Source organism: Apis mellifera, linkage group LG2, assembly GCF_003254395.2.
Source record: "Apis mellifera strain DH4 linkage group LG2, Amel_HAv3.1, whole genome shotgun sequence".
Classification (NCBI taxonomy): domain Eukaryota; kingdom Metazoa; phylum Arthropoda; class Insecta; order Hymenoptera; family Apidae; genus Apis; species Apis mellifera.
Genome location: NC_037639.1, coordinates 9,497,742 through 9,525,344, shown reverse-complemented (window position 1 = coordinate 9,525,344; position 27,603 = coordinate 9,497,742). Strand labels below are relative to the sequence as shown.

General features: G+C 27.6%; 3 protein-coding genes across 7 annotated transcripts in view; 1 reads left to right on the top strand and 2 right to left on the bottom strand.

Annotated features, from left to right (window-relative positions):
* Positions 1 to 690: 690 nt before the first annotated feature.
* Positions 691 to 15,337, bottom strand: LOC409246 (MAP kinase-activated protein kinase 2). 4 transcript variants are annotated; one of them, XM_392769.7, is made up of 17 exons: positions 14,475 to 15,337; positions 13,839 to 13,979; positions 13,611 to 13,718; positions 13,349 to 13,504; positions 13,009 to 13,273; positions 12,693 to 12,940; positions 12,422 to 12,618; positions 12,069 to 12,346; positions 11,752 to 12,007; positions 6,406 to 6,694; positions 2,184 to 2,323; positions 2,006 to 2,070; positions 1,807 to 1,914; positions 1,601 to 1,699; positions 1,443 to 1,518; positions 1,151 to 1,361; positions 691 to 1,060 (listed from the first exon to the last, which is right to left on the bottom strand). In XM_392769.7, exons 1-17 carry the CDS (start codon positions 14,574 to 14,576, stop codon positions 821 to 823), a joined length of 2,979 nt encoding a protein of 992 aa, XP_392769.5. In that variant the 5' UTR covers positions 14,577 to 15,337; the 3' UTR covers positions 691 to 820. The 4 variants fall into 4 exon arrangements, with proteins under 4 accessions (XP_392769.5, XP_016766395.2, XP_016766396.2 ...); XM_016910906.2 differs by lacking the exons at positions 11,752 to 12,007; positions 12,069 to 12,346; positions 12,422 to 12,618; ... (4 more) ...; positions 13,839 to 13,979; positions 14,475 to 15,337 and adding exons at positions 7,943 to 8,189; positions 8,649 to 9,199; XM_016910907.2 differs by lacking the exons at positions 11,752 to 12,007; positions 12,069 to 12,346; positions 12,422 to 12,618; ... (4 more) ...; positions 13,839 to 13,979; positions 14,475 to 15,337 and adding an exon at positions 8,649 to 9,197.
* A 4,813-nt stretch (positions 15,338 to 20,150) lies between these two features.
* On the bottom strand, positions 20,151 to 21,811 carry LOC411870 (microtubule-associated proteins 1A/1B light chain 3A). 2 transcript variants are annotated; one of them, XM_395337.7, is made up of 4 exons: positions 21,581 to 21,811; positions 21,107 to 21,269; positions 20,837 to 21,031; positions 20,151 to 20,740 (listed from the first exon to the last, which is right to left on the bottom strand). In XM_395337.7, exons 1-3 carry the CDS (start codon positions 21,621 to 21,623, stop codon positions 20,869 to 20,871), a joined length of 369 nt encoding a protein of 122 aa, XP_395337.1. In that variant the 5' UTR covers positions 21,624 to 21,811; the 3' UTR covers positions 20,151 to 20,740; positions 20,837 to 20,868. The 2 variants fall into 2 exon arrangements, with proteins under 2 accessions (XP_395337.1, XP_006565988.1); XM_006565925.3 differs by having other exon boundaries at positions 20,151 to 20,629; positions 21,581 to 21,800.
* A 168-nt stretch (positions 21,812 to 21,979) lies between these two features.
* LOC411871 (dual specificity tyrosine-phosphorylation-regulated kinase 2-like) overlaps positions 21,980 to 27,603 on the top strand; it is a 30,453-nt gene continuing 24,829 nt past the window's right edge. Inside the window, exon 1 of the mRNA XM_026439304.1 lies at positions 21,980 to 26,330. Coding sequence (XP_026295089.1) covers positions 25,140 to 26,330 — 1,191 coding nt within the window. The 5' untranslated portion in view covers positions 21,980 to 25,139. The remainder of the gene's footprint in view (positions 26,331 to 27,603) is intronic.

Genomic DNA, 27,603 nt, shown 5'->3' with positions numbered 1-27,603 from the left:
AATATTTTTTCTTTATATATGATAAATAAGTAATTTAATAATTTAAAAATAATATAGAAAATACCACTATACATATTAAAATTTTTTAACTTATAAATTATAATTTAAGTAAATCAATAAGAAGCTGTTAAAAAGTGATGTTTTTCATATTAGATAACCAAGCTTCATTATGAAGTCTAAAATTTTATTTAAAAATGAAAAATATTTTTTTATATTTATTTCTTTTCAATATGAATTTATTATATATATAACTACTAATGACAAAACGATTTTCATATAAACGTTTCATCAATAAATATAAATTTTAATTAATTATGATTAAATATATTATTTATTTATACCTTATTAATTGATTTTTATATTTATTTTATATTTCTATGTTATCAAATGTTTAAATTTGTATCACGTTGCTATTTAAAATGAAAAATGCATCATAAGAGAAAATATTTTTTATACGTCGTTTTCTTTGTAACAGTAATTATGCTTTTGTAATTTAACAATTATAACTAATTAACATTTTAAAAATGTTTTCTAGAATCATAGATAAATATGTAATAGTATTTATTTATGCAATTTATTGTTATTTGTAGAGTCAGTATAGTGGAATTCGTATTATTTTTTAAAATGGCTAGAATGCAACTTTGAATACAATGTCTAATATTTTAGTGTATATAACTTTTTTCAAGATTATTTTGCATTGCAATCTTCAATATTTTTCATTATATAAATGTCAAAAAACAATTCTCATAGTAATTATATTATACCTTATACATCTTCGTAAAAAAACATACCAGCGTTAATTAGCTCTTATTAGGTCTTCCTAGGATGCTGGCGTAGGATTAGCAGTCGGTGGTACGGCATTCGACTGTTTCGCTCGTCTGCGTTTGTTTAATAACGCATTATTCGTATGATCTAATTGTTTTAAATTTGCTGTATCGTAGTCTACACGCATCGTAGCTAAAGACCGTGTCATTTCTTCTTGAACTTCTGGCCAAAGTTCTTCACCTTCTCGAAGTACACGACCAGTATGTAAAGGTGTAGGAGGTACTTCCGTATATTGCTACACATAAAAAATAAACAATAATATATATTTATCATTATACAATATATATATTGTACAAATATACAATGATAAAAACATAATACTTACAGCAATCCATTTATTGCGCATAACTTCATCAATTTGAAGTCTTTGAGCTGGATCTGTACATAGCATACCTTTAATAAGATTTTTTGCTTCTGTGCTCACATTAGACCATTCAGGAGCTGGAAAATCATATTGACCTAATCGAATTCTTTTTTTCATTCCTGGCGAAATTGCTAGACCATGATTACTGTAGAAAGGTGGAAAACCACATAATCTAAAATTATATAAAACACATAATATAAGCATTATAAATTTTTAAAATTTTTATTCTTTAACAATTAAATATAAAACTTACAGTATATACATAATAACTCCAAGTGACCATATATCACAACTTTTATCATATTTTTCTGGTCCCAAAACTTCAGGAGCTATAATAATTTTGTTTTATTATTTACATATACTTATAAAATTTAATTTGTAAAAAATATTATAATTTTAAAAATAACTTACCAACATAATATGGTGTGTAACATGGAGTTTGTAATGTATCTTTCAAATGTGTTTCTTTTGCAAAACCAAAATCAGTAAGTTTTAATATTCCAGTACTATCTAAAAACAAAATATACAACATGTTAATAAATTTATATTAATAAATATTATTTGTTAAAATCTTTTTTATATAATTTATTTTTTTTTATTTATTTGTTTTTATTTACCAGGTTTAGAATACAATAAATTTTCTGGTTTAAGATCCCTATGTGCAATATTCATGTCATGTAGATGCTTTACAGCAACACAAATTTCATACATTATTTGTGCAGCTTCTGTACAAAAATTGCATATAATTTTAGAATATTTATTATTTTTACCAAATACACGAATAATATATTAGTTTATTTTATTATTATATTTCACCTCTTTCTGTGAAAGCACCATCTTGTCTATCTTGTATTCTTTCAAACAATTCCCCTCCTTCCATACTAAAAATATTTTAAATTTATGTTTAATTTTCCTAATTAATATCATTCAATTAATATTCATAATTTATATAATAAAATTATTCAACTCAAATATTTAAATTCTCTATACTTACCATTCCATAACAACTAATAAACATTTATTTCCACTATATGTATTTTCATACACATCTTTGACTTGTACTATATGCTTGCAATTTGATGCTCTCCAATGTAATTCAACTTCTCTTCGTGCTTTTACACAGTCATATAGTACCTATAAATATAAAATGTAATATTTATCAATATTCAATATTAACAATTTCATATATAATAATTATATTATATAGCTTATAGGAATTTTCTGAGATTATAGAATTAATATTAAAGCTTAAATGAAACGAGATAATATAAGTTAGATAAAAATGAATAAACATTAAAATTGATATATGACTTGCAATATTAAATAAATGTTATTCAATTTTTAGACAACAAGAATATGCGAACCTATGAATTTTAAATATCTCTTTGAAAAGCGTTCATAAGAATCCTGTACATCCGCTTTAAAACGTTCTGGTGAATGACCTAAAAACAGCTGACGTCGCCGTTAAATCGATAAAACGTATTACATTTTATAGTGCTTTGCAACCTAACATTCTTGAGATATCATAGAACATAATCGATGAATTATAATATTTAAAATATTCTAATTATAATTTGTTGAAATTGATTTTAATTTTTATTAAATTCAAAAATACAATTAAATATAATGTCATTCAAACTTATTTATCAAGAATATATATCAAGAATTGGCAATAAAAAGATTATTTAATACACTAAAATTGCTATTAAGTTCAAATGTTTTTTATTTCAGTAACTTTAATCAAATATATTAGAACTGAATATTTGAATAATATATTTTTCAATAATCTCTTTCTTTAATCTTAATTTATAATTTTTGTTTTATCTTTATATAAATTATTTACAATATTTATATTATTTAATAATCATAAATGAAATACAAATCAAAAGATCTAATATCTTATAATTATATACTTTAATATATAAGAATATTAAATTTATTATGATAAATATAAAGTAAAAGTAGAAAGAAAAAAAATATGATTAAATATGATTAATTTTTAGATCAATATATTGAACATCCTAAAAAATATTCAAATACAATTAAAATAGATTCGATGCAAAAATTTAAACCGATTTCAAATGGAAATAATTACGAAAAAAAGCGTTTGAAAAGTTGAAAAAGATAATTTTCACATATATGAAATTGTGAAAATTCATTACATAAGAAGATATATTTATTTTCAGTACATAAAAATTGCTATCCAATAAATAAGTTTATGTGAAAATTTTTTAAATCCATAAAATTTTTATTTTTTATTTTTTAATTTACAAATTTTCAACTTTTTCATTTCAAATTTAAAATCTTAAAAAAATCTGACAAATCTGTTGTTTTGCAAATAAGTGAACATTTTAAACAATTTCACACAATGCAATAGCTAACAAGGTTCAATTTACATGATTTTTCACGATTGTTCGTCGTGCTTCTTAAATGAAAATGCATGGTTATGTACTCCAAGCAGCGTTTTGTGATAATATGATTAGCGTTAGCACAAAATAAAATGTTATATTATGATAACAAATAGCAAGCATATAAATTAAATACTGAAGTTATCGTTAATAAACTGCGATCAGATTATATTCAATTTAAATCAAGATATTTTATGCGGAAAAAGAAATGCATAATATAAACTAATCCATTTCTGCCATGGACGTGTACGAAAATTTACAATTATTTTGTTTTTTACTCTTCTCTCATTATGCACAAATTATATATTTTAATTATATAATATAATTAATTTAAAATAATTATTATATTATTTTCTTCATATAATGTTTTTTAATCATGAATTTACAGTAGAGAATTCTTTCTTGTTTTTCTTTCTTTTCAAAAGAAAATTTCAAAGAAATTTTTTTACGAAAAGAAATCGGTATTTCACTAACTTCTTATTATTAAGATTCTACTGACGAATCGCAGAAATATACAAACCATTCCTTTGCACAGAACTCAAGGTATAAAAATTCAAGTATTCTTGGAATGCTACGTCTTGTCAAGACAAAGAAATATAAAACAGTGATGACAACGATACAATTTGTTCTCGAGAAAAAAAGATAATCAAATAATTCATAACAAGATTAGATTATGTATTAGTCTTTGTTACGATCTTTCAAATATTGACTTTTTTTTTAATAATTGTATAAAATTAATTTAAAGAAATATAATTTCTTAAAACATTATTTTTTAGAACAATTTTTTTTATAATATTCTATAAAAATTATCATTAACTTTTACCAGTAATTAAGCAAAAATGCAGAATAATTTATATGTTATATATTATTTAATATATTAATATATTAAAATTGTGTTGAATGAATTCGAAAATTATTATAAAGAGATAATCATGAAACGGAATTGTATCGAATGATAAAATTATCATTTGCTGTCAGATTTCAATTTCTTTATGGTTGTGCCGTGTAATTTAAAGTTTTGCTGACTTATAAGTATATACATATGGCTCATTTCCAATCATTCGATTTTAATAATTAAACATAATAAATTGTAATTAAATTTTGCCTTGCTTGCAAATTATTCGTTTAAAATCAACTGTTTTGCAAAAATTTTTTCTTCAATGAAATGTTTCTCGTTAATTTCATTTGTATTATAAAGCGTACGCATTCGATCGATATGGAAATAACCTGTATATTAATTAATATACGATTAACAAGAAATGACAAGAATGACTCATTCTTATACCATTACGAATCATTTTCGTATAATACTTTACAGTTACATAAGAAAGAAAAAAAATCTAATTTTGCGATAATAATTGACAATCTATTTATGATAAGAAAGATATTATCAATCCTTGAATTAGATTTATTATTGGATTAGATTTATTATTATTATTACAAATTAATATCTTCAATTATATTAATAATTTTATTGTAAGCAAGCATGAGAAATCAATAATATATAAACAATGATATATTTTCATTGAAATTTATCAAATTATTCTTATTTATAATATAGATATATGTCCTCACTCACAAATATATGTATATTTTTTTTCATATACAAAAAGGAAAAAATATAATTTAGAAAAGTTAAATTAATATATACATAAATTTATAAAAAATTATGAATAATATAAATATAATTTATAAGAAGAAAAGAAAGAAGGAAAGAAAAGAATTTCAATATTATAATATAAATAAAATTTTACACAATTACATTATTTATAATTTGCATTATCAAATATAAAAAAAAAAGATAAAATTATTACAATTTTAAACTTATTCATTGATTAATTCATTAATTCTATAATAATTTAAACTATAATGATATTTCATGTTTTATGTTTCTCAATATTGTGTAAGAATAAAGATTCAAGAAACCAACTGCGAAAAGATGAAAACATAAGAATCCGTAAAATTTTTCCAAAGTAATATAAAAAAAAAAAAATAAGAGACAAACAGACTTCGATACACCGCATGGTCGGAATCGTCGAATGGGAAATCACCGAGTATAAATAGAGGATGACTCGTGGTCTGGACTCGCTTGGACATCGTTAGTCGATGATTATACTTTAACACTGCTAGCTAGATATTGATACATCTCTGATCGATAGATTTCTCTAAACGCGTTAAGAGTAAGTACATTTTGCATCGAAGGCATCAGATTCCTTTACAGTATCCTTCTATATATTCCAAAAAATAACTAAGGACGGATGTGTCATGTTAAATTTAAAAATATAAAACATATTTATATATTTATATATAAATTGCATAAATTATATAAATTGAAATACTTGAAATCATTATGTTTCGTTAAATCATATTATTAATTGCATTATAACATTGCATTATAATATTGCAAAAAGTAATGCAAAAATTAATAAATCTAACTTCTATCTACATGTCATTGTATATCATTGTTTTTGTAATCATATAATTGAACATATTTTATTATTCGTGTATGAAATTTTAATTAAGTCTATCGATTTCATAGAATGAAAGAAATAAAAGCTAAAAATCCGATCAAATTTTATTGCATCATGTTTTAATATGTCAAGAGAAATCGAGAAAAACATTATTTCATTTTTTGTAAGTGATTATTTTCATATTTATATTTCATTGAAATTAAAATAATTAAATTAAATTATGTTTTATTAACATTTCATTTTCTTGTATTCATGCATACTGATAATTTCATAGAATTAATGAAAATTGATAAAAAAACGATTGATGCTGCCAAAGAATCGTTAATTGTTATCTCACCTTGAGCGCATATTTTTCCCTGGTATTTTTGTCATAACATTGAACAACTTTTCCGTTTATTCCAAGACCGAGCACGTGATTACTGATCTCATAGTCATCAATAATTGGTGTGATTTTTGGTAAACGAGTGTCGCATCTTGTTAGCGTGTGTTCCATGGTTTTCCGTTTCGTTTCCACAGCCGAAACCTCTTTTTCCTTTGTCGATACCACGATTTCTGTTTCCGCTGCTCGTTTCCGTTTTCCTTTCTTATTCTCTTCGTTCTCTTCGCCAACAGGTCTCTTGCACTTTCTAAAATGGTAATCAATTGTCAGTTACGTTCTCATCCCATAGGAAAGAAATTCGTCTTTTTTTATATGTATGCATAGAAAACATAATTGTACCAACAATATAAAAAATATACGAAAAAAATTGAAGCACTTCATGAGAAATATGGAAAAATACAATTTAAATGATACGAGTTAATAAGAGAAACTTTAGAATAATAGCATATTTCGTGTTGACACTTGTGAATACGTCACGTAAATGACATATGTAGTATATGTAGGTAAAAAAAAATTCTCCAATAAAAAGCTAATTTATCGCTCGCATCGGTGCCTATTTTATCTTTAAGAGTTACCGACAGAACATGGTTTATATCCGTTCTGAAGTTCTATTTGATATGATTCACGATATATAAAAGAATATTAAAGAATTATATATTTTATATTACATTATATATTATAAATTTTATAATTTTTTTATTTAAAACTGATTCTATCATTATTTAATTAGAATACAATTCTTCTAATAGATTTCTTACGTTATTCTCTGTGTATATTATTATATTATGATAGAAAAATAATGATATTTAATTATTCTAAATATTATTTATATATTATTAATAATTTTATAAAATTATATAAATTAAAAAAGCATTAAAATATTTATCGTAAACAGAATTAACATAAAAATTATTATCAAAAAAGTATTTATCTATATATACTATAGATATTAGTTAATTGTTGAATTAATTTACTTTGTTTTTAAGAAACATTAGATAAACTGTGCCAATTATGTCTATTATATATACATATATTATAAACTATATATATGTATTATACAATCATTTAGTAGATTGCAACAAATTATATGTATATAATTCAATGCATACAAATGCTGCATTTTAATTATTAATTGATTATCGGGTATGCCAAATATAGTTTTAATGATATTGATAAATATAATAAAAAAACGGAAGGAATGATTGTTCGATAAATTAAAAATGAAAAAAAATCAAAAAGTATTAAAATTCAATCGTTAAAAAATTGGGCGGAATTACTCATTAAAGAAGTGCAAATTTTAAGTCAGCACGAGATTAAGTAACAATATGCAATTGTTATGATTGCAATCAACAAAAATGTATAACAATGATGATATATAATGTTTATCATTATATAATTAAAAGATTGATTTATCAATAACGAATCGATATTATTATTTAAATAATTTTCAAATATAGATAAATATCGAAAAAATAAAATATAATATGACAGAGACCTCCAAAATGTCCACTTCGTTGCCGATTTCGGCATTTGTGTAGCTTTTTAACAAAAGATTTTTAATCGAATCGTTGAACGAAGATAGAAAGCATCGCCTTCCGAAGAATTTTCAGAGTAATACAGCCGGTAGTGGTGAGTTATGGATAAACTGTGCGAGTTCCGAGTCGTCGAATAAAATAAGAATTTGTTTCTAATCGTAACTCAAAACTCGATATCCAAAGAATAATTGCACAGAGGAAGGCCAGCTGAAAACCGAAGATAAAAAAAACTAATCAAACTCATCCTCAATAATGAAATGATTGCCGATGAAAAGAAGCGTGCAAATACAAAGGCATTATAAAAAAGCAATTTTGCATATATGTAAGGAATAAACACGATGCGGTGTATCTCAACGCGTCTAATGAGATGAATCGCATTTCTATTACGCAAATTATACTGCAAAGATTCGTTGCCAGAAACACAATGAGAGAAAAACAGAACACAAAGTGACTTGTCGAAGATCTATTTGCATAAACTTATATACATCGCCAAATTTGCCATTTATATCTTATTAAAATTCATTGGCTTATTATTTAAAATAGTGATCGTATTAATTATGACATATGCAAACAAAATCATTAAAGATAAAACAAACTGAAATGCAGAAAAAAGAAAAAAAAAAGAAACTCCTGCACTGTTATAAAAATAATCTTGCTTTAACGTACCTGGTGACGTCTGCTTCTTCAAAAATAAATTTCCCGCCACGAAATAACGTATATTTTAAAAAAAGAACACCACTATTACAACATTTTATTTCACACTGTCATGAGAACACTTGATTATAATTTCTTCTGAATTGTTTTTATTACGATACATTATAATATTGATCCACAATTCATATGTCATTCAAAAATATTAAAAATAATGTTCACAAATATTTAGAATACTTTTTTTTTGTATTTCGTAAAAAAAGAAAAGTTCCTTGGAGGTGTGTCACACAAGTTCCAAACAGTTAAAGATAGGAATATCTATCGTACAATAGCCGGTTTTATCACGAGTATTAAATTATTTGATGATGCCGTTGGAAACCGATTTTTCTGATTATTCAAAAACTTAATAATAGAAAACTTAACCAAACACAATCTCGTCCATACCCGTACTTTCCGTGCATTCGACCAACCACTACTGAACTCAATGTCTCATACGAACTCAAGTCTATACAATGACTCTGACTTCATACGAAACCAATTCACAAACACTAATGGATAAAATGGCTACGGCGGCAAGCGCCTCTACAAGCAATCTTAGGATGTGACTCACTGCACAGGGACGACTCTATATTAAAACTTATTGGGTTCCTGCATCAGTTTGCACCCCTTCTATGTTTTTTATATGTTTTTGCAAAAATTTATTTTTTTAAATTATTTTTGGGAATAAATCAATAATAACGAATCTTGAAGCTATCAATTATTTATTTTTTTTTTCGATTAGATTATTTTGCATTATGCTACAGTTAAACATACGTATATACATAATTTTTCGATGTAATAAAACTGAAAGAGCAACAATCTTCAGGTCTCTCTTGCATTTTTTTTTATCACTTAGATAATTACAAAATTATATTTAATATAAATATTTTTTTTTCATACAGGCACATTTTATATTTATATACAAGTTTCTCTCATCTTATAATTTCTAATCATATTGTCCATTAAGTATTTTATTAAATAAAAATTGTATCACACAAAATATATATGAATGCCAAAAGATAATTTTCATTTATAATTTGTCATTGGAATATTTGTTATTATACATGTGTTGTAACAGAGTTACACGAACCTTTTTATAATATACAAATAACAATTCCATGTATTACAATCAATATGACTTATAATATAAAATTAAATTATTACTAACATCATTATTGGTACGTGCACTATAGTGCCATTTTATGAAAAATTTATTATTTTTATTAAAATATATAATATGCTATTGGTAATTACTAAAAATTATATCAGATTTTAATCAACAAGTATAATTTACAGGAATATCTGTAAAAAAACGTATTGCGGTTTAATCTTTGGATTATCGAATTAGAGAAAATACTTATATTTAACTAAATATTACATTGCTAGAAATATTATATATACATATTAATTATAAAAATGTTTAAGGAAATATTAATCATTTCATCAGCAAAACATTTTTATGAATATTAACAATTATGAATGGTTTAAAAATATTTAACGATTCGTTACAATAAAACTCGAAAAAAATATCCATATTCTACATGTTATTGATAACATTAAATATACAAACTTATCATCTAACAATACTACCATTAATTTAATATTTCTTAATTTTCAAGTACAATACAAATAATGTATTTATAATCTATTTTTAATATTATAATTATATTATTACTACTATAGTAATAATAATTATAATATTAATATTATAATGAATAAAATTAACAGCAAGATATAAAATGTACATTTCGTTAAGTAAACATTCATATTTATTTCTTCATCTCTTTTAACTTGATAAGTATTTTTGTTTTTCATAAAAAATATATTTTTATTGTCTGTTTTAAAGTAAATAATACTCAATATATAACATAAATTCAATTTATAAAAGAATTCTGTTTATTTTTCATAATAAAAAAGAATTATCAATTATTTTTTCGTTTATATTTTACTCGAATTAGTTCTATTGCACGATTTATATTTTTTAAGAAAATTCAAATATAATTTTTCTTTCAATTATAATGCATTTTTCTTTTTGTTTAATTTATAATAAAATTAATCTACAAGTTTAATATTAATTTTTATGAATAATTTCTAGAAAAAATAAGTAAAATATGTGCATTTGCCGACTCATTCTTAATAAAATTACGATATCATTAGAATTATAATGAAACGCAAAATATTTGTACTAATACTTATATTGAATTATGTTCTCTTTTACTAAAACATTAAATTTTTAGTCGGACGGAAAATGCAGCAATTATAAAGAAATAATATAGCTAACATTTTGATTTTCTTTCAAGATTTTAATATATATGTATGAAAAATTTTTTAGTAATTTTCTTACATAACATTTTTATATTTTCATATGAAAATAATTATAATACTTTATTTAACATTAAATGTTATATTGATAAAATAAAAGATTACTAATTCGATTAAGGGCTATGTTCTCTAATAATAATAAATTATAGATTATAATATATATTGCCCCATATATTTTTTTACATTAAGCCAATACAAAACTTTCCAGGTACTTACTTTTACTTGAAAATTCAAAGCTAAAATTCTTTTCTCTTTTTGCACTTTGATCAAATAATACTTTTCGAAGATCTAATATATAATATTATAATGTTGTTGTTGTTTTATAGTAATATAATTTTGATGAAAAAATAATTGTATATTAATTGTAATAGTAATAATAATATAATTTTACAAATATATTAATGTTTTTTACCAATATTTTATATAATACGGAAAGTTTTGTACAATAGGCAGTGAATTTGTAATAAATAAAAAAAAAAATGTAAAACATCAAAATATCGTAAACTAGATATTATATCTGATTAACAAGTTAAAATACATCTACCCTGAGTTTTAACAGCTTTATTTAAAAAGAGGCAAGTGAACAATTATTGTTCATTATGAAAAATAAAAATCAATATTGCCTCATTACATTTTTTTCTTTTCTTTTTTCAATATATAAAAATATTCAAGGCATTCAATGTTAACATGTATGTATATATTTATAGATATCACTTTTTTAGGTCACGACTTACATTGCACAACTAGTAATTGTCACCCCATATGACTTTCAGGCTCAGCTTTGTAATCTTGCATAGTAAGAATATAAGGCACGACACTAGCTACACTTACCCTACCAATAAGGCCTGCAAAAAACAAATCTTCCAAGACCCTAGGGTTAATCGAACGAAGTGGTGCGAGCCTTAAAAGAAGGCGAGGTAGCCTGTTAGATCCTACACGTTGTTGTAATTCTGTCCACGCTGCCTCTTGTAAAACTTCAACTTTTTTACGCCAAACACCGGCTAAGACATTGTCTAAAAAAATATCACTTTCAAAATAGAGAACTTTTATATAAATAAATTATATTTTACTTACCAGCACTAAAAAGCGTTAAAGCTTTAAGATATGCATATTCAATAGAATCCACTTGCAATTTATGAAGTGAACTTACACAATCTTGTAGTCTACATATATGTTCTGTGACAGACTTTACTTTACTAGCTGTAATTTTTTCCTGTGCAATACTAGCTTGCAAATGATTTATTATTGATGTTAGAATACTTGGAAGGGATAAAGTGTATGCACATTGTGCAAGACCTAATGTAAAAAGCTGTCCCCAAGAACTGCGTACTAATGTTGTTTGAACTTCAGATCTATAAATATTAATAATTTTATCCAATATTCGCGTTTGTAATTATAATTAATATATATATTATTTATTTACTTACGGTAATGCTTGAAATGCCGGAATTCCTCGTGCCCAATGAACTGACAAAAAAAGTAATCTAGCGGCACTTTCGCAAATATAATGTATTGATAAATATGCAGGAGCTGGACTAGGGGCTCTTAATTCGAATAATGTATGTCGTTCAGAAATTAATTGCCCAGTCCATTCTTCTTCTGGTTCACTTGAACCATTAACGCTCTATATAATAAAATTATATAATAATATAAAAAATATTATATATTGTAATATGAAAAATGCTATAAATAACATACTTCTCCAATAAGTTTAGCCATGCTATCCAATGCATGCGAAATAAGTAAACGTTCTCTTGCTAATGTTAATGCATCACTGAGATCACTATCACTGCTTTGATCTTCCATACTAGGACTTTCAGGTTGTTCCCAAGTTGGAGGTGTTTCAGATATTGATTGTTGTGGTTCTGGTTTAACTCTAGGACTTCTATTTCCTACTTTTGCTCCTGCTGATTCACCTAACACTGGCTTTCTCTCATGTTGAACAGCTATAATGTAGTTATAATAATTGTGTAAAAAAAATTAATTTTATTTTTAATATTTTCAAGAAACTTACAATCACTTCTCATGCCCATAGCAAGACATTTCTGAAGTCTACAATACTGACATCGATTTCTATGGTGTTTGGTAACTTCACAACTTTTGCTTCCTCTGCATTGATAACCTAACTGTTTTCGAATACTACGTTTAAAAAATCCCTTACAACCTTCACAACTTATTGCTCCATAATGTCTTCCACTAGCTCTATCTCCACAAACTACACATAATTCTAATGATAGACCCAAACCTAAAGAACCACGGACATCTCTCGCTAATTTTACCTAAAAAATATTGAATGTAAAACAAATAAAATATGCGACAATAGAAATTAAAAAATAAATAAATAAAAATTTTACCTCTACATCAACATTATTTAAATGCTCAAGTCCTGAGTGTAAATGAACTATACCAGTATGAGAACTCAAATTACGAAAATCTCGTCCCATTTTATGATCAATTTTATCATCATGCATATTATCAATATGATTATTCTGATCTCTTTCCATGTCTCTCTAAAATATGTTCAGTATTATTCAGTATTATATAATTAATAAAACTTATCTAAAAATAAAAATTTTATGTTTAATTTCTATTAAAATTTATAAATCGGAAACACACCATAGCGGGATGATGCGCTAAATTATGAAAATTTCTTCCTATATTTTGATCTAATTTATCATCTTGTAAATTTTCAATGCGATCATTTTGATCAACTTCCATATCCCGCTGTAATAAAAATAATATATTATTTTGTATATAATTATAAATTAATTATTCCAAGAATTTAAAAATATGCATTAGGTCAATAATATTCGAATCGATTTTTTAAAGAGAAATAATTAGCACCTCTATTTCAACATCAGCCACATGATCCACACCATGGTGACGAGATAAATTACGAAAATCCATTCCTACTTTTTGTTCTTCCTCGTTTTCATTTATATTATCGTGATCGTGTTGTTCCCTATGATCTCTGTCCATTTCTACCTGCAAAGATAGAAAATCGCGTTGAATTAAAGATTCATATAACGTATACAATATTTCTGCATTTATATCATATATATCATAATAGTATATATTTTCTAAATAATGAATATCACTTGTTTAAAAAAATTGAGTATATACAAATTAATAACTATAAATTTATTCATTAATTAATGTTTTTTGGTTGCTTGATACTTAATAAGGAATAATAATAATATTATATTTATATGTAAACAAATGAATAAATAATTAAATATTTATTTCATAATGATTAAATTGTAATATATCTAAAAGAAAATATTTGGAAAATCTTTTCTATAAAAATTGCATAACAGATAATAAAAATATTGTATAGAGTAAAATTGGATAAATCATGATATGGTTTGATTTCATCTAAACAGAACATATCGTTTAAAGGCCTAAGTATCGGTGCGGTATAAAAATGAAAACTGGAGCATTTGCCGCCCGCCCCTACCTGCCGCAACCCTTTCCCCCTACCATTTTAAGAAGTGAAAGAGATGGTCCCGAGTTCTTCGGTTCGTAGGTTGCTACGTGGTTAGGCGCATGCCGATACCATAGCCATGCTACACTGGCTGTCATAGAGCGAATGGTCCATTTCCATACACTCGTGATCCGACTTCGTCACCACTGTCAGTGCAGTAACATGAGAAAACGGTGCCTGTACCGTTGCTCCAAAATAGTCAACATTTTTAAACCTTGTGTTCATTATGCGTCGTAACATCAAGCGTACTCTCAACCTTTCTAATCGCGATAAACTTTTTAACTAAGAAACTGCAACTACTTTCGAATGAAAATATACTTTTACAAATTTTAAATTTAAATTTTTCAATGGAAATCAATGTCTATAATATTATCTTTGTAATCAATAATATTACACATATCTGATTTCACGGAAGTGTCATACACGAGATTCATCGTCTTTCCATTTTGCGATCAAGAATTTAACGATAGTAACATGATACCTATTCTCTTTTTTTTTTAAACTCAAGCCATTGACCTGTTTAGACACGTGTCACCATTACATTTACAAATTTTATCGCGATTGCCTTTATCGTTATATTTCAAAAATCATATCTTAAATAGTATCTGATGCGTCATAAAGAATAGTCTGCTAAACAGCAGTTCAAAATATGTTATTAAAAAACAAAAAGGTCAATCTTAATTGAAATTATATATCTAGAATTCTAATTTTTTCATAAATTCATTACTTGTATTTCTTTTTTATACATATATATATATAACTTGAGATTAATTATTTTAAACATTTTATAAGATGAATTGCATTTTCTTCACACCGATCTTAGAAAACACGCGACGTGCTTTACATTAAAGTTCGAGGACGGTACACACAATACACTACCTGTTGGGTCGACCTGTATCACCGCATTTGCGTGTGTCGGCGGTGGCGCTCTCACAGGTCACGCACAGTTCTGAAAATATAACGTAGCTAGCCACGCGATAATACGCACGGAATAATATTCACGTTTCAAAAAACAATGTTTCAATAAACTAAAATCATGGAAATATGACAAAATGACACATTTGCTATATATGAAATCGTTTCACTCAGTATAATTGCTAATGCACAAAAACACCACGTCGAAGTTTAAAGGCAACCTTGCGCAGGTGAACGCAGGCAGGCCGTTCGCTGTACTGGCAGGTTGGCAGGTCACTCTCTTGTATACCGCCAAGACACACCGGCCAGGTGCATTCTCGCCCCGCTTGCCTGCTTTTCTACCTGAGCGAGAGCATTCGCTATAGAGGACCGCATAGTGGCCTCTCGACGAGCGTTACAGGTTATGTCACGTAATACACGCCCGCGATGACTTATCGGTTGAGGCTCGAGGTCGCGACGTCAATCGAGAATAGGTCAGATGCAAACAGTAGCAAAAATTTAAATTAAAAATATATATTATGTACTATCAAATATCCTATGTATTGTTTTTAGATATAAAGATAAAATCATCATTTATATTGTAACTACGTACGAAATACATAAATTTCTTATAACTAGTAAAACTGAAATCCGATTTCTATTGACAATTTTATCTTTTTTTATGAAAAAAATATATATACAATGTGATATTAAAAACAAAATAAAAACAAAAAAAAAAAAAGAAAATGTAATCCTAATTAACTTAAATTCAATTATTAGTATTATATTATATATCATGATATATATCATGATTATATATCATGATTATAACCAAAAATATACAAAATTTACGAAATAAAGAAAATTATATTTTATAATTATTATAAATTGAACTTTGAAATAAAATAAATTTAAATTTCGATAAATCATCTAAAATTATAATAATAATTTTATAATTCTAATTATTTTAATATAAAAATATAAAAATTATAATACATACTTTTTTTGTTTTTTATTAAAAATAATGTTTTTTTTATTACTTAAATTCGTATTCTCTAAATATATTACGTTGGCTTATAACCTTTCGAATGATCATTCCAAGTCAGTTAAAGATTTCTTGGAACAGCATCAGTGAAGAAGAATAGTCATTCGAGAGTAATTATTTCTATACGACCGGACTTCACAGGTAAAGGTCGCTCGTGGGTCCGAAGGTTACCTCCTACCTACTTGATCATTGTATCGACACAGATTTATCTTGTAATTCTATTCGCTGCGTTAAAATTATATTACTAATCGCATATTATTGTTTCCTTTTTAGTTTATTATAATCAATTTTTCATAAATATGCATTATTCTTTTTTAAAAATATATAGAATGACGTAAATGTTTTTATTTTTAAAGATAAAAAACAATATAAATATTTTTCAAGATTTTTAATTGTTAATAACGTTTAATATTTTCATTTCTAATTTGTACAATATTTGTACAATGAAATTTTAAATTTATTCTTTTCGTAAAAAACTGATACTAATATTTGAATTTATTATATGTATATTATGTATATTATAACATTGTGTATGACAAATATACAATATTAATTTGAAAATTCTTTAATATTCAAGTTAAAAAATGATCAACAAAGTAACATTATCAACAGAGTTACAGAATTTCATAATTACAATGTCAAAATATTATATGATCTTTATGTTGTCATTAAGCGAGAATGTTTTATTTATTATTATTTTATTTAAAGCAAATAGTGTAAATAATTTGTACTATATTTACTAAAGGAATTGACATGATGTGAGTGACCTAGCATTTGAAATTTTAAGTATTGTTATCGACGAAAGGATAACAAAAAATTAAACATTAAAAAATACGTTTTTACAAGGACTTACCTATATTATTAATAACGATGACAAATTTGACTATGCATCATTTGGACAATTCATAGCAGCAACTAAACTTCGTCAACTATCCGTGGGTTAGAGTTCATAACCTCTTCTAACCTTTACCTTTCCTTTGCCTCCTTCCCCCGAGTCTAACCCCACTGTTCACCTTTATAGCTACTCAACAATGCATTTGCTGCCATCGATGTACAGTTGCATACAGATCAATGATTTCAAACTTCTATTGCAGAATTTGTATGTCGCGCCGGATCTTCGGTAATCTTGAGAACTGTTTTCAGTATTGCTATGATGGTAAAGGATGTAACCATAGACGAAGTATAAAACAGAGTTACATGCAATATTCTTTGGAATTTGAAGGTTATATACGTAATATGCATGTAACCTCTTTATTTCGTATTACATACAATAACGAAAGAACAATTATATATTTTATTAGATTTTTATAGATTTTGTTAATATATTTGTGAGATATATTTTCACATTATATAAAATAAGAGAAAATATAATGAAGAAATAGAATTTTATCAAATTAATTTATTTAATGCAAACTTTAATTACTTATTCAATAAATAAATTTCAATTAAAATTTTGTATCAATTTTTTTTATTTTAGTCTCGATTCTTCAAAAGTGTTCAAATATATTAACATTATAATATACAAAATAGATATGTTTAATTGATTATATATTTTCAACATTTAAAATTTAATTCAATGAACTTTGTTAAGATTTTTAATTAATAATTAAATTAAATAAAGAAGATAATAAAATATTATGTCTTATTATTGTGATTATATCTTGAAGATATAAATTATAGTTTGAATATATTTTAAGAACAAGTATAAACAAGAGCAGCATATAACGTGAAAACAGAGATTGGATAAAAATCGAAGAATCAGTGTTATTTCTATATTGTTATAAATTAAATAAATATAAAAAAAGAAAAAAAAATAACAAAAAAAGAATAATATCAGGATAAGAATTGACTATTAATGCTATCTCTTGAATATTAAAAACATTTTTTTATACAAAGATAAAATAGAATTAAAATTAATTATACGCCATCTCTTGAATATTAAAATTATCAAAAGTTCTAATTTTATTTTAAATATTTTTGATGCTCAAGAGATGGCACTAATGGTTCTATTTCTATTTCTATTTCTATTTGTTTCCTACAATTTGCTTTTCTTGTTTATATTAATTTCACGGTATTCTGAAAATGGCGCTGATTTTACAATTTTTTATTTGTTTCTATCTTTCTTTCATTATTTATCATTGTCTATATTTATTCTTAGTGAATACTATTACAGAAGATGGGAAATGTTAACTAAATACATTTTCATCATTTTTCTTTCGGAAGTATAATCTGTTTATTATTTTTATAAAAAATATAGATATTTACAGTTTTACAATATCTTTCAATATTACAATATTTCGAATCACGATCTCATAAAATAACTCTATCTCAACATAATACATAATATATTATGATACATAAAACGAATATTTAACGTAATATTAAAAATAACACTAAAATATTTAGGAAACTTTGATATTCTTGGATATAGGAGATATAGGATAAAAAATATTTGGAATAGTAAATCTATTCTATATATCATCTATGCTTAAATAAATTTTATTTCTAATCAATTTATATATAATTTTATAATTTCTCTTGTTGTTAATAACTGAAATAAACAAATATAGCATTAATAATAGGAATAAAAAAAATATAAATATACAATGTACATACGATATGTAAAAATATAAAAACGTGAAATATTTATACGAATAATAAAATTTAAAGTATACATATGATTCATGAAATGATTTATTTATCTCGTATTCATATTTATCTTTTATTTAATTTATATTTAAATTTCTAAATGTTAAATTTCGAAATAAAAAATTATTTAAAATACAAATTTAATAATAATATATTCATTGTATTGCAAAAAATTATTTATTGTAAATAATTTTTTATGTAATACATAAATTCATTATACAATAATAACCTTTTTGTTAATATTAATAATTATTTATATATATATAATATTATTAATATCAATACTAGTCAATATCATATTGAAATATTCATTTATTTATGAATTAAAGGCTTATTTTTATTACTATTATTGAATTAAATTATTAATTAAAATATAAAATAAATTTAAAAATGTATATTAAAAAGCTGTATTTTTATATTAATCATTTAAGAAGTTTAAGATAATCAAATTAAATGTAAATTCAATTTGTATCAAATTAATATCAGAGACAATTTATTATTACATAAAATACTTGAAAATATTTATTGATATTAATAAAATCAACAATGCTGAAAATGTTGAATTTTTAGTTATATTGTCTCATTGATGCAATGATCATTATTTTCACTTTTACAATGTCAGGTACTTTCTGTTTCTTATTTAATTTACTTTTATGTAAATCAAAGATAACTGAGCTTATTTTCAATTTTAAGACATGAATCAAAATAATTGTCATAAATTATAAATAGCAAATAATAAAAGATTCAATTGTATATTGTAATAGAAATATATTGTAATAATAATAAAACGATATGAATATAATAATATTATCACATTATATTAATATACATGACATATATGTATATTGTGTTATTATATGTATGAACACTCTCATTAAAATATTTTTATGAATAGGATAAATTAATTATAGAAGATACATATTTTTTTTTATACCAATAACAAAATATTTTTTTTGTTAATTCTCCAAAATTTTATGTATCTACTAACAATTTAATTTATTTAGAATATATAAATGCTGTAAATTAAAATAATGATAAACTAAAAATTAGAATATTGATATATATATATAATAAAATACTATTATATATATTGACATATATAATTGTAATATTTCTTACATAATTTATATAATAGTTACAAAAGAATGTAAATAAGATTTGACTTCACTTTTTGCTTATAAAGATTTTTTACAATTTATTACATGTAACTGGCCACTATTTATTATTGTATTGTATGTAGTATTACTCTTTTTTCATAAATATTTAAAATCTATCAGATTCATATGATGAATACAAATGAACAAATTCAAATTAGTTATAACTAACTAATAAATATTGATATTTCTATTATCTATTGAGATTGATGATTGATATAGTTATTATCTATAACAATCGAAAAATCATAAAAGTGTGTTTCAGCAATAAAATTAATCTTATACTTTAGCTTATGTAAAATATACTTGATTTGTGTACCAAAGCATCATAATAATTTTACACACAAATGACAATCTTGATTGTTCCATTAATTATTTCAGCAGGTACTGCAAGTCGATCACAAAGATTCTGCATATTTAGTTAAAGGCAGATGTAAGTTATATTAGATCTCAAGTTCTTCTTAAGAATCCTTAAAAATATTTAGCACATATAGTATATCCTAAGAAAAAATTTTCTTACCTATAAGTAAAAATATTACAATATTGAAAAAATTATTTATCTATAATTATTAAATCTTTTATAATATTAAAATAATATTTTTGTTTATTTAAATACCTAGATTTACTTTTAATCTAAAATGATGGAATTTAATGGCCAAATACTTCTTGGCTAGCAAATACTATATAAAGAAAACCATCTGCATCTTGTTCTCTTTGATAAAGTTGTGCCATAGTCATACTACCACTAGCCATACTTCTTTGGTTTACTAATAAAAAAAATGCCTGTGTTGGATGTAGCTGTAGTCTACGTCTATTAATTATAAACAATTAATATTATTTGCAATTTAAGAATTTTATATAATAAGTAAAATTTAAAAATATATACCTAATAATTTTGATGAACTCTGCCACTGTTAAATAATCCGGTACCAAAAATTTAGATCTATCTAATACGGGTAATTGTTTTTCTCCATAATATCTTTCAACAATAATAGGTATTTTATTTGGATGATGTTGTCTAATTAATTCTACATCTGCAACCCTTTGTGCTAAATTTTGAGATGGAATTTGTTTAAATTATCAATATTTTATAAAAAAAATAATAATGTATCTAAAATTATTACATTTAATATCATACATTATGCAATAAAATTAATAAGAAATTTTCAGAAATGAACGTAATTCTTTGAAATGATAATTGTGATAAAATATATAATTTAATGTTATCAATAAAATAAAAATATTAAACTGTAAATTAAATAAAACTTCGCGAATACTTTGCACTTTGTTTTAGTTTTCTTTTTGATTTTAATTTCAAGTATAAAAAACTTATAGTTAATAGTTTAAATTATCTGCTCACCAAATGAACGTCTTTCTTTAAATGATTTTGGTGTTAAATTCATCCTGGATTCACTATTTGTTATTACGACGTTCAAAGCAATATTAGCTGTAAACGGAGATATTCTTGACGGGTCAAAATAATGCCTGTCTCTATGACTTGTTTTCAGCTTAAGTTAGGTTCAAAAGATGATAATATATATTCACATTGGTTTGTGCTGCCCTCTTATATATTGTTAGTGATTTTTATATTTTGTTCTTTCCTTATTGTCTTTTCGAAAACGAAACTTTGTCACGGATCATTCAACGGAAAGATATAGATTGGAAAATAATTTGATAAATTTAATAATATGATATTTATAATATTTTAATGTAAAATAGAATATAATTTTTTGTATCAAAGAATAATTTATTAAAACAGAAAATTAAATAGTGAAAGTGATTCGCATTATATTTATGTGAAATAATAAAGCGTTGCGTATTCGCGGAAAAAATAGGAACTAACGTTGAAAATACATACAGCTATCTAGAGTAAAACTTTAGTCTATGTCCTCCCTCTTGCTTTGAAACAGGAATACGTGTGGACACCTGTGCGTACGGCAAGCAGCAACCGTCTGTATACGTGAGAGTGCATGCGTGGGTGTCGTAGCAGGCGTTTCTTTATCAATAGAGAAATGGTGCTCCCGCCTTGAGTGTTTCTTGAATCGGCGAGTGTGAATTTCTCAGTGAAAACTTGTGTCGGAATTGAGTAAAAAAAATTAGTGTTATTAAATGTAACCTGAAAAGCGTATCTACCGTTTGTCGGAATTGAATGTACAACTTGATTGATGATACATGCACGCCAAACGTCAAAGGAAGGGAAAGATAACAAAAACATCTGTATTGTTAACATAATAGATACATAAAAATGAAAAATAATCGCGTCTTAATAATCGTAGAGATCACGATAGAGGGTTTACTACCGGAAGCGTCATGCTACTTCGTTTAACCGTTGAAGATCTGTGAAAATCTCTCTCATGCGATATCATTTTTATTCGATTTCAGAGACCAGAAACTATATATATATATGAGAAATTGTACATGAGTTAGTTACTCTGACTGTTCATCCGTTTGCCTGGTCGTCCACCCCTTCCAAACCGTCCTGACACAACGTTTAACGGGTGTATAAAAAGAATAAACATGATGGCGGCGTGAGAGAGATAGATAAGTGAGCAAGAGAAGGGAGAAGAAGAGAGAAAGAGAGAAAGAGAGAAAGAAAGAAAGAAAGAAAGAAAGAAAGAAAGAAAGAGAAGTCAGCCAGCCAGCTAGCTAGAACCAGCCAACCAGTCAGTGTGCCAGAAGCGACGAACTTTGTTTCGTGCTTTGTCTCAATGAAAAAATTTATCGTTCCTGAATATCCATCTATTTTTTTGTATTTATCTGCCTTTATAAAATCAAATAAATCGACGAGAATAATAAGTTTTTATAATCAATGCTGAGAGAACGTTTCGCTTGTAAACAGTTATCAAGGTGCGGCCACGTTCATCGTGTTCGCGGTGTTTGCTTCGATTTTCATGCATGCGGGGTCCACGACCGAGCGTGTGAGAAATTCAGCATATCGTCTGGTAACACGGTGGCTTGATTTCGATTTTCTAGTGTTTCCATAGATGATAAAATGATATTTCACAGCCAGAAATATCCTATATGATTCGATGCCACTGATAACAACCGTTCGTTGAATTATAATACGAGGAAATTTTGTTCGAATTAATACAATGTGAATGATTTGAAGACAAAGCACAGGAAACGCGGTGTTGATGCATGTAAATAAAACACGTGATTAGATGAATAACTGCCCGAGAAGACTTAAGAAGTTGCTCTTTTTTAATTAGAATTCATCGCATAAGCAAATTTTGCATTTAAAATTCATCGAATCGAATTGAATCCATAGCCATCTAATAGAATCGAAAAGGCGTTTCTAACAATTAAATAATTCTCCATCGATTTTATTAATCGTTATTTGATGAGGATCCATTCGAAAACGATTTATATTTGAATACATTTTCATGGCAAATAGTTCGAATCGAATCGTATATGGCTATTTTGATTAACGGTAATTATGCTTCAAGAGAGGTGAATTTCGTTGAGTGTGAAAAATCTATTATACGAAGAACAACGACGCTATTATTTCATCAAAGATTGACATCGAGACTTTTGTTCGAGAAATTCATCTCTTTAAGGGAATAGGATATTCGATGGAGCGAAATCGTCCGTGTTGGCCGGCCTGGTGGCAATAACCTCCAGTCAGAGGTGGCAGACAGTTTTCGCACGATGCGTTTGCCCTCGTGCGCGATAGATTATAAAATTAGACGTTCGAAACTTCGTACGAAGGAAAAAGGAGCAAAAACGCATCGTTCTCATGCGGTAAAGAAGGTGGAGACACTGAGTGCTGATAACGAACGAAGGGTCAAGCGACGAAAGGAATTAATACAAGTCGGATGAATAATTTCGAGGGAGGTAGACAGCTGTGCATAGTCAGAAGTGACGTCAGTCGCGTTGGGTTCATAGTTCCTCTTATTTTTCTCATTCGGAGCTGCGTACAGAGACCGCGTGCGAAGGGGGCGACAATGAAAGCGGCAAATAAGCGAAAATAAAGAAAGAGCACGTCAATGACCAAGCGAAAATAAGAAAAAATATAAAGTCAAGTTTTCGATGAACGATAATTATCTCGCTCGCACTCGTTACAGTGAAAAGAATCATCACAATTTCTAGTCTGTTGCATTTACATCGAGAAATCGTTTTTTTTTTCATTTCTCGATGAAATATTTTTAAATCGATTATATTTCAAACTGCACGTGCTATGTATCATCGCCATCGCGGATCGAAACACGTTCGATGCGCTCTCGTAACGATGCATTTATCGAGCACGCATCGCAGACTATAATGCTTCGTCTTAGAAGATTCGATAATTTCAATTAAATAGTTATTGTGCGAAGATATACGAAAAAAAAAAGAAAAAGAAAAAAAAAGAAAGAAAGAAAGAAAGGAAAAAAATAACATTTCACAATTCAACAGTTTTACTTTAAACACTGAGAATGAGACTGAAATTCAATTATTAAATCTTTTAATCGATTAATTTATTTGAGGCGAACGAGTTCGTTGAAAAGTAATTACGGGATCGGCAAGTTTGACCAAATTTACTTCTACATTATAAATGTTATATAGAGATAGAAAAACTAAATTCATATAAAACTGCAAATTCTTAGAACAAGAGAGAGAGAGAGATCGAAATACGACAAGCAATAAACGATTGCTTTTAAAATTAGGATATTTAGTCCCAACGAACCAATATGTTTTTTATTCAAACGACAATACATCGTGGCACGTTAGAACGAATGATAATAGTTGAAATTGGAAGAAAAGAAAGGTATTAAGGGGATAAAAAGGGGCATTCGCGATCGATGCACCATCACCCATGTTGAATCGTATCTGTACGAGTAATCGTCCAATGGTTGGTTATTTCGTTCCCTTCGATACACGACCTATCGGTCTGTCCGGGAAGAAACGACACACGCTTCAATATCATCGTCAAATGGACACAAATGACTAGCTTAACATTATCTTCGAGCACGTTCGAGATGCCCCGGTCCAGATCAAAACTGTTCGTACCCGCGAACGCGATCTCAACACAGACGTACAACACACCACCAAGCGAGAACAATCATCTGCCGCCGTTGAAGGGTAGCGCATTGGCACTGAAGCAGCCTGCAAGTGAGTCGTCGCCTAGTTACTTGACCCGAGCCAGCCACATGGCCGGTACTCATCTTCCGAGTTTAAGTTCCAGCGCCAACAACAGCTTGCTCAGCCTGACCGGGAACTCCGACAGCTTGAACCTGAGCCTGAGTTCGCACACGAGCCACAACTCGAGCCACAACTCGAGCCACAATTCGAGCCACAATTCGAGTCACAATTCGAGTCACAACAATTCGAGTCATAACTTCACTCATAATTCCAGTCATAATTTCAGTCACACAACCGCTCACGAGTCACAACACGCGCAGTCGAATAGCCAATCGGGCACCGCGTCAGTGGTGAAGAATGGATGTTCGAACGGAAGTTCCTGCGGCAGCGGTATCCGCAAGCCGAAGACCATCATCGCCACACCGGACGTCGTGTTGAAGATCTACGTGGACAAGCTGACGCCGTACGAGCACCACGAGATTTTCAATTATCGCCACATATATTTCATCGGGGCGAACGCGAAGAAGAGGCCAGGGATAATCGGCCGGCCTCACAACAACGGCTACGACAACGAGCATGGTTCCTACATCCACGTGACCCACGATCACGTGGCCTACAGGTACGAGGTGCTGAAGGTGATCGGTAAAGGTTCGTTCGGCCAGGTTGTAAAGGCGTACGATCACAAGAAGCAGGAGCATGTCGCCTTGAAGATGGTGAGGAACGAGAAGAGGTTCCATCGTCAGGCGCAGGAGGAGGTGAAGATATTGAGGAAGCTGCGCGAGCAGGATAAGGACGACACGATGAATATCATTCACATGTTCGATTCGTTCACGTTCCGTAACCACATGTGCATCACCTTCGAATTACTCGGTATTAATCTGTACGAGTTGATCAAGAAGAACAAGTTCCAGGGGTTCAGCATGCAGCTTGTGAAGAAGTTCGCGCATTCGCTGCTACAGTGCCTCGATGTTCTCTATAAGAACAGGATCATACATTGCGACATGAAGCCGGAGAATGTTCTCTTGAAGCAGCAGGGACGCAGTGGTATCAAGGTGAGCGCTGTTCCTTCTTTCTTTTTCTCTTTTTATATTACGTTATTCATGCAGATTCTTATACATTTCAGATAAATTTTGAAAATATATTCTACCTAGAACAAATCGTAATCATTTATTTTTTGGCCTTTCATAAATTTCCAATCGATCTCATTAGAATACGATCTTCTCCTTTCAAATGCAACTCTTTGCTCTTTCGAGTTCATAAATCACGTACTCGATCGATTCACATACTATCAAACAATTAACAAAAGTAAAAGTTGCGTAAAGTAAACAAAAAAAAGAACGAAAATAATCAAAAATGAAAATAGTTTATCACGTTTTCCAAATTTCGTAATTGGATTCAAATGGAAGAAGAAATACGAACGCAACAAAGAAAATGATATATCATAAAACGAAAAAGTAATCGAAAATAAACTGCAATTACTTTATCAACGGATTAAAAATTTATATCCATCGATTTTCAAAATCAAACATCGCGTACATCCTGTTATTCGAAGAACCACCTCCGATATTTTCAATCGTTCCCTCGATTCGGGGAAGGTAAACAAGCATCTTCCGTGCCAATATCCAATACGTTGCCCGTTCCACGCGGCTGGATTTTTACGCTCTTCGTTCGCCGAGATTAAACGGCATGACTCCACTCGACGGACAGGGAATACAAGCTCGTCGTTAGCGTGAATACCGGCAGGCATAAGCGGACAAGCTGGCTCGCGTGCTCATGATGCGCTTTATACACATCATTCGCCGTACGTGTATATATATCGCGCGTCCACCACGGACGGATTTCGTGTGTCATCGTGCACGTACACGTTGTATATCCGCGATATCGTACGACAATAAGCGAAGATTAGCGTATTGACAAATGCAATCATGCACCTATGCACGAGATATACACGGAGGACAGGACGAAGCTTGTCCTTGTAATAAGCTCCGAGAGAAACGTGTTCCCAGCTAGTGTTCGCTATTATCTACGACGCGACGGTCTATAGAATTCGCACGCAATATCGTGAACTTTCTGCCCGCGTATTCGCTTTCTTCGTCGACCTTGCTGCGAGGGTCGAGCGTATTAAAAGTACACGCGTTTCGCTTCGTTCCAACTTTTCGTTACAACCCGTTAGAATTATTAACCACGCAATGACCGCGATGGGCGCAAGGTGATGGACAAGTTGGAAATAGTTTCGCTCGGAATTTTCGCCGATTAGAGATTATTTTTGTAACGAAACGAAATGGAAATTTATCGCTTTCCGTATTGTAACTTCTAATTATAACA

Coding starts and splice junctions, on each gene's coding strand:
- LOC409246 (XM_392769.7), bottom strand. CDS start 14,576: ATGACAGCCAGTGTAGCATGGCTATGGTATCGGCATGCGCCTAACCAC. Junction 12,619..12,692: donor TGGCTAAACTTATTGGAGAA/GTATGTTATTTA, acceptor TTTATTATATAG/AGCGTTAATGGTTCAAGTGA. Junction 2,324..6,405: donor GGGAAAAATATGCGCTCAAG/GTGAGATAACAA, acceptor TTATATTTATAG/GTACTATATGACTGTGTAAA.
- LOC411870 (XM_395337.7), bottom strand. CDS start 21,623: ATGAATTTAACACCAAAATCATTTAAAGAAAGACGTTCATTTG. Junction 21,270..21,580: donor TAAAGAAAGACGTTCATTTG/GTGAGCAGATAA, acceptor CTCAAAATTTAG/CACAAAGGGTTGCAGATGTA. Junction 21,032..21,106: donor GAGTTCATCAAAATTATTAG/GTATATATTTTT, acceptor TATAATTAATAG/ACGTAGACTACAGCTACATC.